The sequence below is a fragment of the Balaenoptera borealis genome (assembly GCF_965194805.1).
Source record: "Balaenoptera borealis genome assembly, chromosome: 1".
In the NCBI taxonomy this organism is placed as follows: domain Eukaryota; kingdom Metazoa; phylum Chordata; class Mammalia; order Artiodactyla; family Balaenopteridae; genus Balaenoptera; species Balaenoptera borealis.
Window position 1 is genome coordinate 81,650,431 of NC_138860.1, and position 19,048 is coordinate 81,669,478.

Here is a 19,048-nt window from a genome sequence, read left to right on the forward strand (position 1 = left end):
CTAGAAAGTGTCTTTTAAGAATTGAAAAGAAGATAGAAAACAAGAAAAAGGAAGCATTGCCTATTCATGTATAAGATATCGCTAAGTCACAAGTTCTTTATCAGAGATCTCAACCCTACGGGTTTGTAAATTAACTCTAGAAAGTCCATAAAACCTCTGATGTTGTAAGTAAAATTATGTGTATGTATGCTTGTGTGTATTTTTCAGGAGAAAATCCATATATTTTTTCTGATTCTCCAAGTAAACTCTGTAAGCCTCAATATCCCTTCCTATAAAATGGGATTAGTAGGGTTATTATAAACAGTAAATGAGATTATAGTGTTTATTAAAATGATTTGCACATAGTAAGCACACAAATGTTAATTGATATTATTCCCCCCGAATATTAAAAACTTGTGCGTTAGAGGAAATGATAAACCCCTCAAAGAGAAGAGTTTTTGTTCCTGGTTTTAATTATTTGTGAACTTTTGAAAAATAAAAGCTGTCTTGGTGGAGAAGCTGAGCATTCTTTAGTTTTTTTTTTTTTTTTTTTTTTAATAAATTTATTTATTTATTTATTTATTTTTGGCTGCATTGGGTCTTCGTTGCTGCGCACGGGCTTTCCCTAGTTGCGGTGAGTGGGGGCTACTCTTCATTGTGGTGTGCGGGCTTCTCATTGTTGTGGCTTCTCGTTGCGGAGCACAGGCTCTAGGCGCGCAGGCTTCAGTAGTTGTGGCACATGGGCTCAGTAGCTGTGGCTCGCGGGCTCTAGAGCTCAGGCTCAGTAGTTGTGGCGCACGGGCTTAGTTGCTCTGCAGCATGTGGGATCTTCCCAGGCCAGGGCTCGAACCTGTGTCCCTTGCATTGGCAGGCAGATTCTTAACCACTGCGCCACTAGGGAAGCCCCATTCTTTAGTTTTTAACAATGTAATAAAGAGGGAAAAAAATCCTAAACTCTAATTAGGTTCATTCAACAAATTTTTTGACAAAAATTTAATCAACAGCAGTTATTGAATATCTACTGTCAGCCAGACATTGTACTTTGTGGGCCCTTGTGATATAATAGGGAACAAGGCACATAGGTTCATTGTTCTCATGGATCTTAATATTGGAGATGGGTAATAAAAAAAATTGCACATTAAATGTCATAAAAATTGTGACAAACGGTATATAAATATATGCATTTTTTAAAAGTCCAGAGTTCTATGTGAGTATGAAATGGGGGCCTAACTCAGGAAGGCTTCCCTGAGAAAGTGACCCTAGACTGTTACTTGAATGAAGGATGAGCAGTAGTTAGCTAGGTGAACAGAATTCCACTTACTCATTTATTCATTCATTCACTCATTCATTTATTTATTGAATTCCAAAACATCTAGCATTCTTCTAGTCACTGGTATATAGTAGAGAGTAAAGACATGATATCTAGCCTCATTAACTTTCAGCTTGGTGAAGGAAGACAAACTATAGAGTGGTAAGCACATAAATAATGGCATAATTGATAAAAATGCTATCAAATTAATATAAGTGTTAGGGTACATAAGTAAGGGGAGAGGGGTGCCTATTTAGGTAGAGTTATTAGTTGTAGGCAGGCTTGCAATTTAAGGATGTGAAACCACCAAGCTTCTCAAGCTGAGGATTGGGTGAAGAGCACTTTTGAAGATCCTGAACTGGAAAGGAGCTTAGATATTAGAAAAGGGGGGAGGGCTCAGACGGTTCATTGTGGTAGGAGAGGGAATACAAGAGAGAGAATGGTGAGAGAATTGTGGTGAAAGAAAGAAGCCAGACCACATGTTAAAGATTTTGGATTTTATACTAAGCATAAAGACAGAGAAGTATTGATTTTAAATTTACATTTTTAAAAGATTGTTCTAGCTAATGTGTGAACATTGAATTGTACAGGACAAAAATAGCTACAGGGGAACCAATTAGTAGACAATTGCAGTAGTCTAGATAAAATGATGATACTTAAGGGTGTTGGCAGACTCCTTCATGAATATTTGAGAGGTTCGTGGTGCAGTGTCCTGATACAGAGAAGACTAGAGGAGGAGAGATTTGGGGAGAGTACAAGTTTGCTTTTTAATATATATAAACCTTGAGATGCCTTTAGAAAATTCAGGTGGTGATGTTGAGCAGACATTTGGGTATCTAGTTCTGGAGCTCAAGAGAGATGTTTGGGCTAGAGATAAGGGCATTTCACTATGAGGTTTTGAAAAACTTTGGTGATATTATTCACTAAAAATAAAAGGATGTCTGGAAAAGATAGAGTTGGGAACAGACAGTCAAAACCTATGAAACTTTGTAGCCAGAGCACCGAGAAAAACAGTCATTCTAGAAAATACCAGCAGCAGGTAAAAATATATGTTAAATTGTTTAATAAGTAAAGAAATACTACAATAAACATAGGACTCTTTAGGAAAAGATGAAGGTAGCCTGATAGAAACAGATATAAAGAAGGGTTGAAGCTGCTCAGTTTTAGACACAAAGCATATCATAAATATAAAGTGATGCCAGATATAGCTGGTTCTGGTTTATTGTCCTTATTTGTCTCTTTCGCATGAAGGTTGGGGGAACCACACAATAAGCACTTGTAGGAAAATCTGTGACCACTTGTAGCCAAGAGGGTGAATGGCCATTCTGAACAGAACTACATTGTTCAATGGTTTACTGCATTTAGTCTGTGTTAGTGTATTCTTTGTTTAGCTGCTAACTTGGTGCTTCAAAACATGAATGTACTCTGAAAAATCACGTATGAACTCCATGTCATTCTGATATTCTATTTATCAATTGTATGTGAGCTGTTTTACTCTACAGAAACATTCTAACAAAATAGACTATACATCTATGAATCCTCTGTTTATCTATCTACCTATCGTCGTGAGAGAGATGATATTTCCCTACAGAGAATATAGAGTGAGAAAAGAAAAGAGCCTTGGACAGCTTTGAGGAATTTCAGTATTTAAAGTAGTGATTAAAAACCATCAGCCTTTGGTTTATATATGACCCTTTGTGATGATTTCTACAGTTTGTTTTTTAATTGCTAAAATTTAAAAATCTGGAGATTTCACATAAACATGCAGAATTCTGCTTTTCAGAACATTTGACAACAGTTAATCCGTATTTCCTGGATGACATTAAGGTTGGGTCTCAGTAATGGCCGCCCCTCCCCCCTCCCCAAGTCTTTAGTTGGGGCATACATTCTTCAGTTTTCCTCAGTCCTCACAGTGTCCTGTTGTGTGTTATATCTGGCCCAGTTCAACTATTTAAGAGATTTATCTGGCTCCAAGGAATATTGAGTCTGAGGCCCCTAATTTAAGAGTTGTGAGAAGGAGCTTATAAGAAGTGGGGGAATTGAGGTGAAGATAAAGTGAAATGACAGCTTAGGTTGTTGAATGTATCATCTACATGGACATTAACGTCACCCAAGAGGCCATTTATAGGAGTCAGGGTGGAAAGGATGAATCTGAATCTGGTTTCAGGGACCTTGGAGAATGAGATAGCAGGGAAAGCTAACATATGGAGAAATACCTGCTTTATGAATAAGAACCTTTTTTTTCCCCTTCCTTTAAAAATATAACATACAAAAACATTAAGACCTCTCTGAAGTCACTGTTCTGACACCAATCCTTTGTCACCAACTGAGTTTCCTACAATTTAGATCAATTCTGATACTAACCACCTGGAATTAGAGAAGATCCTGCAAGTTAAGAGCAAAGTTTTTTGAAGACTGCCCTCACTTAAGATGCCAGCTGCAAGTTTCAGTGTCCCCAGTCCACCTACACATCTGCCCAGCCTGCTACAAGTTTAGGGCCTACCACAACCCCTCAGTTTTGATAATTTGGTAGAATGGCTCATAGAACTTACTGAAACCACTATAATTACAATTACAGTTTTATTATAAAGGATACAGATCAGGAATTGAAGAGATGCATCGGGCAATAGCTGGGGCGGGAAAGGGGACACAGAGCTTCCATACCCTCTCTGTGAAATCTGGGTGTGTCATCCTCCCAGCACATCATTGTGTTCACCAACCAAGAAGCTTCACCAGGCCTCTGTGTCCAGAATTTTGATTGGGGCTTCACTATATAGGTGTGATTGAATTCAGTCACATGGCCAATGATTTAATCAATCTCAGGTCCATCTCCCCCCTCTGTAGATTGGGCTCACCCAAAGTTTCAACTCTCTAATCATATGGTTGGTCTCTAGTGACCAGCCTCCATCCTGAGGGAATCTTAGGGTTCACCTTAAGTCACCTCTTTGGCATAACAAAGACACTACTATCAGGAAATTTCAAGGTTTTTGAAGTTCTGTGCCAGGAATCAAAGATCAGGTATATTCTTCATTATATCCCAAGTCTAATTTAACTTGTTTTGTTAATTGATCTGTACCTTGGAATCTCTCTTGTCTTCTTCACAGTTACTCTTTTGATAAGTAGGTAGAAATGTGTCTTGATTTTCTAATAGGAATTTTTTTTCAGATAGACATGAAAATTGGCTTACCTATCCACATAAAACCAGTTGAGAAAAAGATTTTTAGTTAAGGAAAATAATAAGAAAATAGTGCTAAATCATGGGATATCTTCTAATTTGGTCACTTTCAAGATCAGAATTTGTTTTGTTCAGGCAAAGCTTTATGAACTTGATTTTTTAATGTTGACTATTATGATGGTAGCTGTCCCTTTAGTTATTTTGTATCTGTTGTTTGCCGGGTACAAGGAATACAAACAAAAGGAGTAAGATATAATTTCTGCCTTCAAGGAATTTATAGTTCAGTGGAGTACATAAACATGTATCCAAATAGTTATTGATAGATAGCTCCTATAATTGAGATACAACGTGTTTGGGGGAGCAGAGAAGAGAGGGACTCACTTAAAAGGAGCCAGGAAGATGTTTTGAGTTTAGCGTGCAAAGAATAAAGGGTGAAGACTATTTCTTATAGAGAAATAAGCTTTTTAGGGTTTTGGAGACATGATACTAACGTAACTGTAAATAGCCTGATATGGGACCAGGAGATGAGGTTGGAAAGATAGTCGGGGGACAGATCATAAAGCCTCTTGTTTATATAGGATACCAAGGAGTTTGGAGTTTACCCTATAGGCAGTGGGAAGTTAAGGGTTTTAAAGCAGAATGATTTGCTAAGATTATATGGATAGCACTGTGATAGATGGATTAGAGAAAGATCAGGTGGACCAGTTTGGATATTGTCTTAGCAAAATATTATGGGGGCCTGAACTAAGGTAGTGATAGAGAAAACAATATTCCAAAGAAATAGATTTTTAAAAGGTAAAGAAAGAGGGAAGATTTTAGCATGTCTCCAAGATACCTCTCTTGGGCAATTGGTTGAATGGTGATGTGATTAAGTGAAAGGTGGCGACTGGAGATGGAAAATGGAGTTTCATGCTGTTTAGTGGGATATGTGGATATATGGATCTGTAGCTCAAAAGAGAAATCAAACCTGAAGGTAAAAGTTTTAGATAAGTGGTTTAAGCGAAGGAATTAAGAGAAGGAATGATAATATGTAGGGTAAACACACTGGGTTTCCTAAGGGAGTTTGTAGTCAAGAGTGTCAGGTGCTACAGAGATCATTTAGATAAGGACTGAAAGTAGACAGTTTGCTTTAGCAGATTATCTTTTGTGATCTAAGAGCGATTTCCACAGTGGCAATTGTTAGATTTCTGGAGGTTAAGGAATGAATGGGAAATAATAAGGAAATGCAGGTGATTAAAATTCTTAGAGCTTTAAATTTTGTAGCAATTCTGACTGGTTTATTATGTACTCTTTCCTTATAATTTTGTATTCTGTCAAGGAAATAACTGCATCTTCTCGATCTGTAATTGTTTCAGTGTCACATAGTTTTCCTTCTTAAAGTATAAAAAGCATAACTAAACTTCATGTTATCTTAAATTGACCTTCTCAGTCTTCAGTTGTTAATTTTTCCACATATAACTTGGAGATAGATTCATTATACATAAATTGCTTTCCTGTTAAAATGTCCAAAAAACTATTTAGTATACCATGTACTCCAAAATTGTCAGTTACCTTCGGGACATTATTATCCTGAAACAGCTGGCCAGTGGCCAAAGCTGGAACAGTTTAAGCAACAAAATAAATAATGACAGTATTGGATTATAACCTAAAGAATAAGGTAAATATCCATGAGTCCATGCTGATATAAATGATTGATTAAATAAATAAATAGAGGAAAGGGACAAATCATCCTTACAGAAGAATTCCAAATAATGTATGTAGACTATCCCCTTCAAGGAAGTGGAACTTAATTCCCCTTTTCCTGAATATGGGCTGGACTTAGTGACCTAATTCCAAGGAACAGAGTATGGAACGGGAAAAGTACTAACTTTACAGTGAAGAGGCCTAGCAGACAGCACCTTAAACCAAGTGAAAGTATAATTTCACCAGTGATAAATCACGATAGTAATATGTACCCTCTGATATAATGTGATTAGAAGGGAACTTCATTCCTGTGGTGTTCTTTCCAAAAACCCATAACCCCAGTGTAATCATAAGAAAACATCAAAAAAAGGGGAGTGGACAGAACATTGTATAAAATACCTAGCCAATGTGGACAGAACATTGTATAAAATACCCGGCCAATACTCCTCAAGAGTATCAAAGACATGGAAAAACAAGGAAAGCTTGAGAAACTATCACAGATCAGAGAAAATTAAGGAGACTTGACAACTAAACACAATGTGATATCCAGATTGGAACAGGAAAAGGACATGAGTGGAAAAATTATATTGATGTTAATTTCATAGTTTTGACAAATGTACCATAGTTAAGTAAGACATTAACATTAAGGAAAGTTGGGTAAAGGGTATATGAGAACTTTTGCTCTGTACTGTCTTTGCAACTTTTCTGCAAATTTAAAATTATTCCAAAACAATCAGGTTAGTTTTTTTTAAAAAGCGGAGTACTAATTGTCAAGTGAAACCAATCTCAAACTGATAACTGATTAAGGAAAAAATAAAAAATATTCTTTACTGTTTGCATTGAGTAGATTTATCATAAGTGGTAGTTGGGATAAACAGTTGGGATAAATTATGTTGATGTAAATTTGAGGAAGATAGATCAGGGGCACAGGCAGAAATGATAGATACGTAGTCCGGAACAAGGCATTTAACCTTTCTCTCCTTGTTTCATAGGTGGGGAAATCAAACTGACTTAATCAGTTCAGCAGTTTTGGATTAAACAAATTAAATCTCATAAAGCTTTAAAAAGAAAACTGGTATAGTCATTTTATAAGTAATTGTGCATTTTATCATTTTATAAGTGATAGCTTATTTTTTTAACTTATATACTCTTCTATACTGTTATATACTAACAGTCTAAAGTTAGCTTGATGCACATAAAATTGTAATAAAATTATACTCTTAAATGAGGCCAGGTTTTCTGGTTTCACCCAATTCTGATAACTAATTCTATTTATTTAAGTATCTTTGTTAAGTAGACATGTAATAGGACGGGTGAGGAAGAGTTTCTGACCTGGAGTGTCAGATTCTCCATCCCTGCTTTATAGCATTTTCAATTCATGGCTAGCTGCACGTGCCAGAACCTGCAACCTGATTTCAGAAATGGGGAGAGCAGTCACATGGAGTATTTTGCATTTATAGCTTACAAATTATAGAATGAAAAAAAAAAGTTATCTATCTATGTAAACAGTTATCTTGTCCCCCAAGAATAAATTAGGGCTAAATCTTCTTTTTGTTTGGAAAAAGTTTATTCACTATAGTAGAAGCACAATGGTTGAAGCACAGTATACTGAGTCTTATATTCTTTTTAACTGAAGAATGTAAGCATTGATCAGAATTTTCTGATTTCTGACAGTTTCTCTAGGGTGGTGTATAAGATACACCCGTAAGTGAAGTGTGACTGTGTGGAGATGAAATCAGAAAATTTATTGTGGTGGTTAGTACAGTTCTGGGAATTTCCAGAGGAATTCCATTTCAGCGAATTATCTGATTTGGGCAGTATGAGAAATACCCTGATTGGAAGGAGAAAAACACAGACTTTTTAGCTTCAAAATCACCAGCACAGGCTCTGAATCATTCTTGTACTGAATTTAATTGGTGAGTCAGATGAAATGTATTGCTTTCAGTAAATATATTTCCCACAATTAGAAACAGCTGTTTTTATCGAGGAACCAGTTTTTATCTCAGCATTCAGCTCATTCAGAAGAAGCTTCTGGAGCTCTTATGATCTGTGAACTATAGCAGAGGATTCAGAACTTAGATCTGGAAACAAAAAAACTTGATCAGAGATTTCCACATAGTTGATGTTTTACGTTCACATTATTTTACTCTGGTATCCATTTTAATTATAACTAGTTTTGATTCAGTCACTGTTTAACAAACATTGCCAATATTCTTGACCTATAAATAATAAAAGAAGAGGAATTTCTTAAAATTTGGAACATGCTTTAGTTTTGGTGGGAAGGAGCAATTTAAATGTTAGAAATTAGTTTTAAATGTGTTATTTTAAAATAAATTTATATCTATGAACTGATTAACAGTGTCTTTCCAAGTCTAGCATACTTAATCTGTTTTTCCATAGCTTACCCAAAGCTATTTATAGCATTAGAAACATCAGACAATTTGCTCATTCAAACCATTCCCTAGTTCCTTGGTCTTCAGTGTTGAACTCCCAACAGGGTGTAACCAAAACTCATAACTATATTGTTATTAAAGCTTTAATAGTGGATTTAGACTAAAGAAATGCATGTTTTATCCAAGCAGTTGTTGGTTTCATTCACTATGTTCTTTTGCTAGTTTACATTTGGAAATTCCTCGTTTTTTAGCCTAGGATACTCAGGGCTTCAGTGAAGTAGTTAGGTTGAATCTTTTCCAGTGTTTTCTTTGTGATGCCTTCCACCTCTCCCCCACACTATTATCAGTGGGAATTTTCTCTATTTATGCCGATATCTTTGCCCATATGACTGTCCTCACACCCAGGCATCTGTAAATGTACTATTTCTTTTTTATCTTAGATTTGTTTCAGTTCCTCCTCTATAGACATCAATCAGCATCTCTTGTGACAAATCAACTTCAGAAGAGCTTTTTGGTTTCCACCCATTTTTGTGTATAATATAAAGATTTCCAGATTCTTATCCCTTTTAAACCTAGTTATGTTCTTTTTTGTTTTCTCAACTTTTTGACATTCTTATCCATGGTTTCATCTTATGGTTTTGCTCTAAAAGTACCATCTTTCCTCCTTTTTGTCTAATTTGACACAAATGTTTCCCTAAAACCTGTCTTTCTCTTTAAAAGCTCATCCAATAAATGGCCAAATAAAAACGCAGAGATCCTACAATCAAAACCACTTCCAAGGCTCCCTCACATTTCCAAGTTTGTTTTTTTTTTAATTCTTAATTCCCTCTTTATTATCCCAATTAATGGTATTCTGTTTTTTCAGTTTCCCTCCTTAGCAGTAGTCTGCCTTCTTTTTTACATGAAGGCCTCAACTGAAGAAAAATAATTTACTTGTGATAATCACCTTACATTTATGTTAAAGTCCAGTTTTATTTAGGTACTTCTTTTGTGACTTATCTTTAATTTCTGTTTCCTTCATTTGTATGTATAGAAGTTCTAAACATGTTTCTGAAGCTGTCATCTGTGTGATGAGACACTCAGTAGGATTTCTACCAAATATTGAATGGAGGGATTCCCATTAATATTCTCTGTTTATTCTAAAGTACTTAATTATTCAGCTTTATACTGTATTGAAATGAGAAATGGGAACTCATTTCAATGGGAACTCTCTGATACTTAGAATTGTATGTGTTCTCTGTGTATATTCTTTGAGGAAGTATCAGATTTTCTTGAATTGGAATACATACAAACTTCCTGTCTTACGAGGAGTGGAGAGTCTTCACGTATCCCTCCAGGCAGATCTAAAATGACCACTGATGCTGCGGCCATACCACCCTGAATGCGCCCGATCTCGTCTCATCATAAAATGACCACTGATTACACATGAACAAACATTCATCACATGATGGAGACAGTAACAAAGCAGTAACTCCCTTAAGGAATCAACCATGATTTAGAAGAACCAAAGAGCCAAACAGTGGAGGCAGAAAACTACTTTTTCCCCTGGTACAGAGCTGAACAGAGAACTAAACACTTTCTGGTTCTGACTCATCATTTGGGCACATCTTATTTTATTGATATAATCCAGAGCATAATCCCAACCCTGGAGAAGCTATGATGAAGAGTCAGTGAATTAGAAGATTCACTTTAGAGGAGTTTTTTCCAACCTTTGCAGTTACCTACCAGCCTTGGGAGGTACCTATCTTAATAGTACTTCTTAATTAGAGGTACTTATTTTACTAGGACTTCTTTATGTTTAAGATAAATGCTTGGTATTCTAGATTAGTTCCAGTCCCTGTCCTTTTTTAATTTTATTTTAATATTGAATGGTTGCCTATGCATGTCAGTGACATTATTAAGTATTTAGGGTCTAAAAATTCTATGATAAACCTAAGGAGCCAATTTATGTATAATAGTATAACATTTATGAAAACCTTTTGAATTTTTTATATTACCTCATTTCGGAACTCACAACAACCATGTTAGTTAAGAGTCCTTTATTAAACCAACATTTGAATATGTTTACTTGTATACATTTGAATATGTTTCGTAGCAGAGCCAGGAATCAAACTCAGGATACCTTACTCCATAGTTCATGTACTTAACGTTACTACACTCGACTCTGCATTGTATTCTGTTTTAGGTTTTGAAGCATAAATATATTGGTCTCTTTTGAAATGGACATGCTAGTTCTCTGGGCAATATCTTGTTCTTCCCCATCCACCCAGTTGCATAATGGCACTTATAAAACAGTATGTTTCTGGCAGTATTAGAGATAGTGTTTGCCAATTTCATATGATTTCTGCTATTAGGCCAGTTTTAACATGCTTTTGAACATCTTTAACAGGTTATTACCTCTTGCATATGAGTTTATATCATCATTTTCCAGTCTTAAACTTGGTTGCTTTACATCATTAGTTAATGTTTTTTTTTTTCAGGTATCCTCATCCTCTTACTGTTCCTATAAGCAATGTTTTTAAGTGAAATAAACGTCTAGATCTGCTGATTATCAAGCCCTAGAGATCTGTATCTTAGGGATACAACTTTATTCCCCCTTAAATATGGAAAATTGTTAAGAACAACTCTGCTCTGTATGAACAGGGAATTCAAACAGACTTTTTGATATGAAAAAGGAGAACCCTCCTGAATGAAGTTTTATTCCAGTTTCCTATTACATCCTAAGAATAGGCTGCTGGCCTCCATTACTTTCAGGAAATGAAAAATGGCTCAGAAGCTAAGTGAGCTAAGCCATCTCTCTCTCAATTGTTTCAGTTTCTCAGGAATTGCTGTACAAAGCTGCCAATAACGATCTCCGGGGATCTGACCCCCATTCCACCTCCCACTGCCTCCTCTGCAGCTCCAGATGCCACCAAAAGAAGGAGCTTTGAAGAAAGTGCCTGTACCCTCTTTTACCCTGAGGTGGGTGAGGCCAGGCAGGGTGATTCTCAGGATATCCTGATGATCAAAGGTATAGTTGAAGCCTTCATCAAGACTTTCTTGAAGATGACCAAGAAATTTGGGAAACGTTGCCAAATAGCGTAGAAACTGAAGACGGAGCTCAAGAATGGATGGCACAAATGCCACCTGAAGTGTAATACATGATAACATACAAGACCCTAAATAAGCTCCTTGAGGGCAGAAACTATTATACTGTTTTTAATGTCTCTCCCTCCCCCCACCTCCACATTGTCTAGCATAGTGCCAAACATATAAACTGTAGTCAATAAATGTTAGTTTATGGCTGAGAGAGAAGACTTTATAAAAAGTGCTCTCCAACCCCTTCTTTCCCTAGTTCTTAATCTAAGATTGTCCATTCGTCAGGAGAGTAATGATAAAGAGAGTTCAATGATGTCTCAAGCTTCTTGGCCACTGTTGTCTTCTGTCTTGGCTGTGTGTCTGAGTAGGAAATATTTATCTGTTCAGTATATGAATTTTTCAGTATTAATACTTAAAGTTATGTCTTCACTGATGCCTGGGCTTTTACTTCTTAGCTATTTTATTGTGGTATTTAGCTCTTTAATGGAAATCTTATCTGAACCACACTCTAGGGGGATTTATTGTACTGTTGGTTTTTAAAATCCCTTTTGTATCTGTTTTTAAGATTCAACAATAAACAGTCTTGCTTCTTAATTATATCTTACTGTAGTCATCACTGTGTTTTCAAAGTAGGAGGTACTATCACATCAATTTCCCCAAAATCTAATTTGTTACTCTTGAATGGCAACACATAGTCTTACATCTCACCTGATCAACGCTAAAAGAGCCTGCTGAAAGAGTATGTACAGTGATGTGATTTAAGATACTGCGTGATTAAAACAAAGCTCATGGTTTACTATTAAGGGAAATATTAGAAACTTAGCTCCATTGAGTTCTTCTGTCCCCAAGTTGTCCTTCAGTCAGTTAGTCCGTTCATTAAGGAGTTAACTCTCATTTAGAGGCAGAACTTTAAAAAATCTCATCTTCAAGTATTTGATTTATGGTACCTTTTGGGCCTCCAGTTTATATGTAAGGCTTTTTATTTGTAATTTTTTTCAAGTTAAGAGTGAACATTTCAGAGTGCTACTAGTTTTTTGACAAACAGGTTGACATTCATTATGTATTCTCAACAGCTGGCTTTTTAGGGTATAAGGAGTCTTAATATCAGAGCCAAGTATATTTTATTCAGGAAATAGTCTTTCCTGAACGACATACTTTTCTCTTGAATAAGAGTTGTGTTAACTTATGCTGCGTTTATTTGGGGTTTTGGTAAGAGTATGAGACTTTTTTTTTTTTTAAAGGAAATGGAGTTTCTTTGTCTTCATGAACTTCTATGTATACAACCAAGGAACTTTAAGTAAGCGTTAAAGGAGGCTTATTCTATTCCATGTATAAATTAATAACAAATTCTTTCAGAGTGTTTTCTGGATTATATGGAATGTGTGGATTTAAGGTTCAACTCTTAATTTTCATCTCTGATTCTATTAAATAAAATGCGCAGGTTGGACCTGCTTTTCTCACATCAGTTGTTCCTAATTAATTGCATTGTAGGTTTTGTCAGTTTATATGATGAATTTGAGTCAATAATCAAGAACAGATTTGATTAGATTATTGCTAGTAATTTTTATCAATAAATATCTTAATAATATGTTTCATAGTGTAATACATAAAAACTAAATCATATATTTTTTTCATTCTTCCACTAAAACTAGTTTTTCCTCTATTAACGTAACAGGAGAAATTATGTATATGAGACCTGTGGAATTCTGTCCGCAACATCTAGTGTCATTTGTCCTTCGCTTAATGTCCTCTTATTGCCAGCTTGAAAGTCATATTATTTCAGAGAATGGCAGTGGCAACAACTAAAATATTACAGTTCTAACACAGAATGGTTTAACTTTATTTTTAGACTTGGATTTTCCTATGATTTCTGTCTTTTCCTGTCTCTCCAGGTTCCCAGCCAACTTCAGATAAGTCTTCCCAGCGACCATCAGAGAGCACAAACTGTAGCCCTACGCGAAAGAGGTCTTCATCTGAGAGTACTTCTTCGACAGGCAAGTGCTATTTGTTTTAACAGACTTTGAAGATAATTTCCCAACTGTTAACTTGTGAACAACAGACTTAAAATAGATTTTTTTCTTTGGCCGTGCCGCATGGCTTGCGAGATCTCAATTCCCCGACTAGGGATTAAACCTGGGCCACGGCAGTGAAAACGCCAAATCCTAACCTCTAGACCACCAGGGAACTCCCTTATAATAGCTTTACACTGTAGATTACGATTCATTAGCTTGCAGTATAATATTTAGAAAAAACAAACAAAAGTGGTCCTGCGATGTGAGAATAATAATGTATATTGAAACAATAAAATAGTGTTCACCTTTTACCCCTTTCATGTCCAGTTAAGCATACTCCATGAGGTATAGTGATTTTTTTCTTCCAGTTTTATTGAGATATAATTGACATACAGCACTGTATAAGGTGTACAACATAATGATTTGACTTACTTATATCATGAAATGATTACCACAATAAGTTTACTGAACATCCATCATCTCATATAGATATAAAATAAAAGAAAAAGAAAAACATTTTTTTCCTTGTGATGAGAACTCTTAGGATTTACTCTCTTAACAACTTTAATATATAATATACAGCAGTGTTAATTTTACTTATCATGTTGTACTTACATCCCTAGTACTTAATTTATCCTATAACCGAAAGTTTGTAGAGGTATAGTGATTTTGATATAGTTCAGAAGGGATAATTCAGAATGAATAGGTACAAGGGTAGGCACACACAAAAATACAGATTTTGAAAGTCGAATTGAGGTAATGGGGTGTGTAGTGTAATAGGGGAGTGTAGATTAGAGCTATTTAATAAAGACTTAGATATATATATATAAAATTATTTAGTAAAGTGATAGTTTCCAGTAGCATTTACAAATCTTTGAGATATGTAAAACAATTTGAGGTTGTAAGAAGAACCTCTATTAATATTTATTTCTAATCAACTTTTAAAATTTGTAATGTTTACATATTTTAAATATAATATAACCTCTTCATACAGTATAACATATCTGTGTACTTTATACTTAGATTTAGGTTGTACTCTCAGTTTTCTTTTTACTGATAGTATGTGTGTTTACCAAAAAAAAAAAAAATAATGATAATAATGATATATATCTTCTACCTTTACCAGGGATTGGAGAGTAGGAAATCATTTTTAATTTATCAGTATTATCAGGAGAAATGGGGAGTGGTAGTTTTCATTCCTAGTAGTGGGAGTAATATATGTAAAGGGGAGAATAGTGAGTTCAAGAAATTAAATAAAAGAGCCAGTGTGGTTGGAGTAAAGGCAGTGACTGAATATGAGGCTGGAAGGGCAGGTAGGGACCAGTCATGTAGAGCCTTATTGATAACACTTAGAAGACTTCGAAAGTTTTAGCAAGCAGTCACATATCATTTCTTAGCTTTCTGTCCATGTGGTTTTAATTAGGAGATCACTTAAGACTTACGGTCAGAAAATTTAATTTCTTCATCAGTACAAGGGCTCACTGTCAAATTGTATCAATATGGTAAATTTGTTTAATTTTTATTTGATGATTATCTTCACCATATTTGAAGCTTTTTATTAGTACCATTGTGCCAAAGGTACAGTGAAATTCAAACAGCAATGGTAGTTTTGTCTCTCATAGTACTTTGTCTTTACACTACTTTGGGGAGACTTAAACTCTTTAACAATGACTGACTAATTTTGATGGTGTCAGCCCAGACCAGGGTTCAGCAAACCATAGCCTGTGGACTAATGTTGTCCAAGGCCTCTTTTTTGTGCAGCCTTCAAGCTAAGAATTGATTTTACATTTTTAAAGGGTTGTTTTTTGTTTCTGTTTTTTTAAAGGGAAAGAAAAAATTATATGCGAGAAATTGTGTGTGTCCTCAAAAGCCTAAAATATTTACTATCTCTCTTCTTATAGAAGAAGTTTGCCAACCCCTGAAAAAAATGAATGAGATTTCAATAAGAGACATATCTATGAAGAAAATCACCAAAATGTTTTACTTTAGTAAACTATTTATTTAGGGTTACTGTATATACAGAGCGCTGGGGATACAAATATGAATAAGATAAGGTTCCTGTCCTCAAGGATTTGGACATATTCACCAATTAAAAAGTGTGTTAAATTCTATAACAGGCCAGTATCCAAAATGTTATGACACACAGAGGAACTCAAGCACTAACCACTGACATACTGAAAATGTGACATATATACTACTATAATTTGAGTAGACAAGTGGGACAAGGACATGAAGTTGTAAAAGTAATAATGGACTATATCAGATATGGTGTATTTTTTTATTTGAGGGAATTGAAACTTTATTGTAGATGCAGTTGGGAGCTATTGAAGGATTTTGAACAGGGAAGATGAAAATTATTTCATATATTGTATCAATGAGAATAGGCTAGATTTTGCAGTGCTAAAAAAGATCCCAAAATTTCAGTGACTGAAAACAACAAAGGCTTATTTTTTATTCATGCTATATGACCATGACGGGTCTGCTCCATGTTGTCTTCCCTCTAGTATCCTGTCTGATGGAGCAGCCTCTATCTATCTGGAATGTTGCTTGTCTTATGAAAGAGAGTAAAAGGCCACAGTAAAGCACTAACTAGCTCTTAAAATTTCTGCCCAGAAGTAACATACGTTAGTTCTCACATTTCAATGCCAGAGCAAGTCACATGGTTAAGTCTTATGTCAAGGAAGTATGGGAAGTATAATCCTATCAAGGGAGGAGCAGCAAATATTTATGAATAATAATATAGTCTGCCACATAGGCATTTTAGAAAAATGCAAAACATTACAATATGGAGAATGGACTGTGGCAAGAGAAATGCATGAAGACAGTAGATAATGGCTTCAGGTTTGGATATATAAAATTTGAGCTGTCTTTGGGCTTTTGAGGTAGAGATGTTAGATAGGTGTGGTTTATAGTTTATGACACCTATGGTAGAGATACAGATCTAGCAGTATGTAGATAAACTTGAATTTGACAGTGAATGAGGTTGCCCAGGGAGAAAGTGTAATTTGAAAAGATGACAGAGTTGGAGATTTAAGATACATTAGATTTGAGAGGGAAGTGGATGAAAAGATGTCAGTGAATGACATAAAATTTTTAAATAGTTTTTTAATAAAAAAAGTAAAGAGTACATGTCATAGAAGTCTCTTAATGTCAGACGTCATAAAGAGGTCAAGAAAGATTTGGACAGAAAGTGTGAAATGATTGGGGGAAAGTGGTTTTTGTTTTTTTTGGCTGCGTTGAGTCTTCGTTGCTGCACACGGGCTTTCTCTAGTTGTGGCAAGCAGGGGCTATTCTTTGTTGTGGAGCACGGGCTTCTCATTGTGGTGGCTTCTCTTCTGGCGGAGCACGGGCTCCAGGCATGCAGGCTTCAGTAGTCGTGGCTCGCGGGCTCTAGAGCGCAGGCTCAGTAGTTGTGGCTCACAGGCTTAGTTGCTCCACAGCATGTGGGATCTTCTCGGACCAGGGCTCAAACCGGTGTCCCCTGCATTGGCAGGCGGATTCTTAACCACTGCGCCACCAGGGAAGTCCCGGGGAAAAGATTTTTTAAAACAGTTTGCAGGCAGAGGTAAAGTTAGAGCAATTTGGAGGCTTGAGATGAGGAAAGGGGACAGTTAGAATTTAGGTAGCATTGGAATAGATTAGACCTCTTTATTTCCAGCAGTGTGGTAGATTAGATGTGCAGAGGAAACAAACTTCTCAGTACCAAGAACTAAAAATACTAGATAAAATGTGGAAAACATTTCTTAAAACATTTACTGAACTTTGAAATACATAAATAGAAAACCAGAGACTTTCAGAAAGCTTGATTCAACACAAATAAAGAGCATTAGAGCTACTTGACATCTGCTTGAGTCCTGATGGTATAGAGCCTGGTTATTGGAACACATCCAGGTATAAGAGACAAAGGACAAAGCCTAGAACTCCAGCAGACAGAAGTTCACATCAGATTTCCCTGTATAAATGTGTAACTCCTTAATGGTGTTACCAGTGTAAGAGCAAATAGAAACAAATCTATCACAGAAGCTAGATCCTTGTTTCAGTTTTAGCTTTGGGTGGAGCAGAAAAAAGAGTTTCTGAACACAAGCTCATACTCACCTTCTGTCTCTCATGCAGATTTATATTGCCTGTGAGACAAAGAAAAAAATTAATTAAAATTTGTTGTAGGTTGGTCGTGCCCCCAGTTGCCTTGCAGAGCCAAAGGCAAGCTTAATTTCTGTTCAGTATAAAGCTAAGCTTTTCTTGATCAGTGTATCCTCCATCTTGGTTGACCTAACCTTCTCATTTACTCCAGCAGCCCAGGAATGGCAGCCTTTATTTTGCAATTGAAAGGCAAATAAATCAACCAGAAACTATGTATGAACAATTTCTCCAACTTAACATGTTAAATGCTCAGATTTTGCTGTCTTCCTTTTTAACAGTGTATCATTACAGTGTCCAGCATCCAATCAAAAATTAATAGACATGCCAAGAAGCAAGAAAATATGACTTAGTGGAATAAAAATCAGTCAGTGGGAACTGCCACAAAAATAACATGTGATGGAATTAACAGACAAGTACATTAAAACAGCTATCTTTGAGAATTTAAAGGAAAACATGAATATAGCGAATAGTAAAAATGGAAGATATTTTTAAAATCAAATGTTAACTTCTTTAGGTGATAAATATCTGAAATGAAAATTTCACTGAATGGGATAACAGCAGATTAGACACTACAGAAGAAAAGATCTTTGAACTTGCAGAAATACTAATAAAATCTATCTAAAATGAGTTGTAGAGGTGGGGAAAAAGACTGATATAAAATGAATGGAATTTCAGTGACCTGTGGTACAGTATCAGCAGGGCCAACATACATAGGCTCTGAGTCTTATAAGGAGGAATAAAAAATATTTGAAGAAATAATCCTCAGAACTTTTTCACACTTAATGAAAGTTATCAACCCATAGATCCATGAAGTCCTACAAATCCCAAGCAGGATACACAAACATACAGAAATCAAGGGACATCATTATCAAATTTCTTAAAACCAGTGGTTAAGAGAAAATCTTAAAATTAACCAGCAAAAGCAAAGAGACAAGAAAACACATAGTATACAGAGAAACACTGGAACGAATCACAGCAGATGGATTGTCAGAGATGTTGTAAGACAGAAGACAATAAAAATGATGTCTTTAAAATGCTGGAAGGGGAAAAAAACCTATCAATTTAATATTCCATAACCAGTGAAATACCCTTCAGAAATGAAGGCAAAATAAATATTATCAGAAAAACAAGCTTAAAGAATTTGTTGCCAGCAGGTTTACAGTAGTAGAAATGTTCTTCAAACAGAAAGATCATAGTAGATGGAAACATGGCTCTACCAAAGGAATGAAGGGTTCCAGAAATTTTCAGTAAATAAATACAAAACACCCTTTTCTTATAT

General features: G+C 35.6%; 1 protein-coding gene across 14 annotated transcripts in view; it reads left to right on the top strand.

Moving 5' to 3' along the window:
* Positions 1 to 19,048, top strand: part of ASH1L (ASH1 like histone lysine methyltransferase) — a 210,429-nt gene that overhangs the window by 65,346 nt on the left and 126,035 nt on the right. For 13 of the 14 annotated variants that reach the window (XR_014231541.1, XR_014231542.1, XM_082342010.1 and 10 more), the window contains one exon: positions 13,510 to 13,611. Coding sequence is in view for 12 of the 14 variants with exons in the window: in XM_082342010.1 (XP_082198136.1) it covers positions 13,510 to 13,611 (102 nt within the window). In the remaining 2 variants the exon portion in view is untranslated. Of the gene's footprint in view, positions 1 to 11,353; positions 11,550 to 13,509; positions 13,612 to 19,048 lie in introns of all 14 variants that reach the window. The other variant, XM_082342008.1, reaches the window with a different exon arrangement.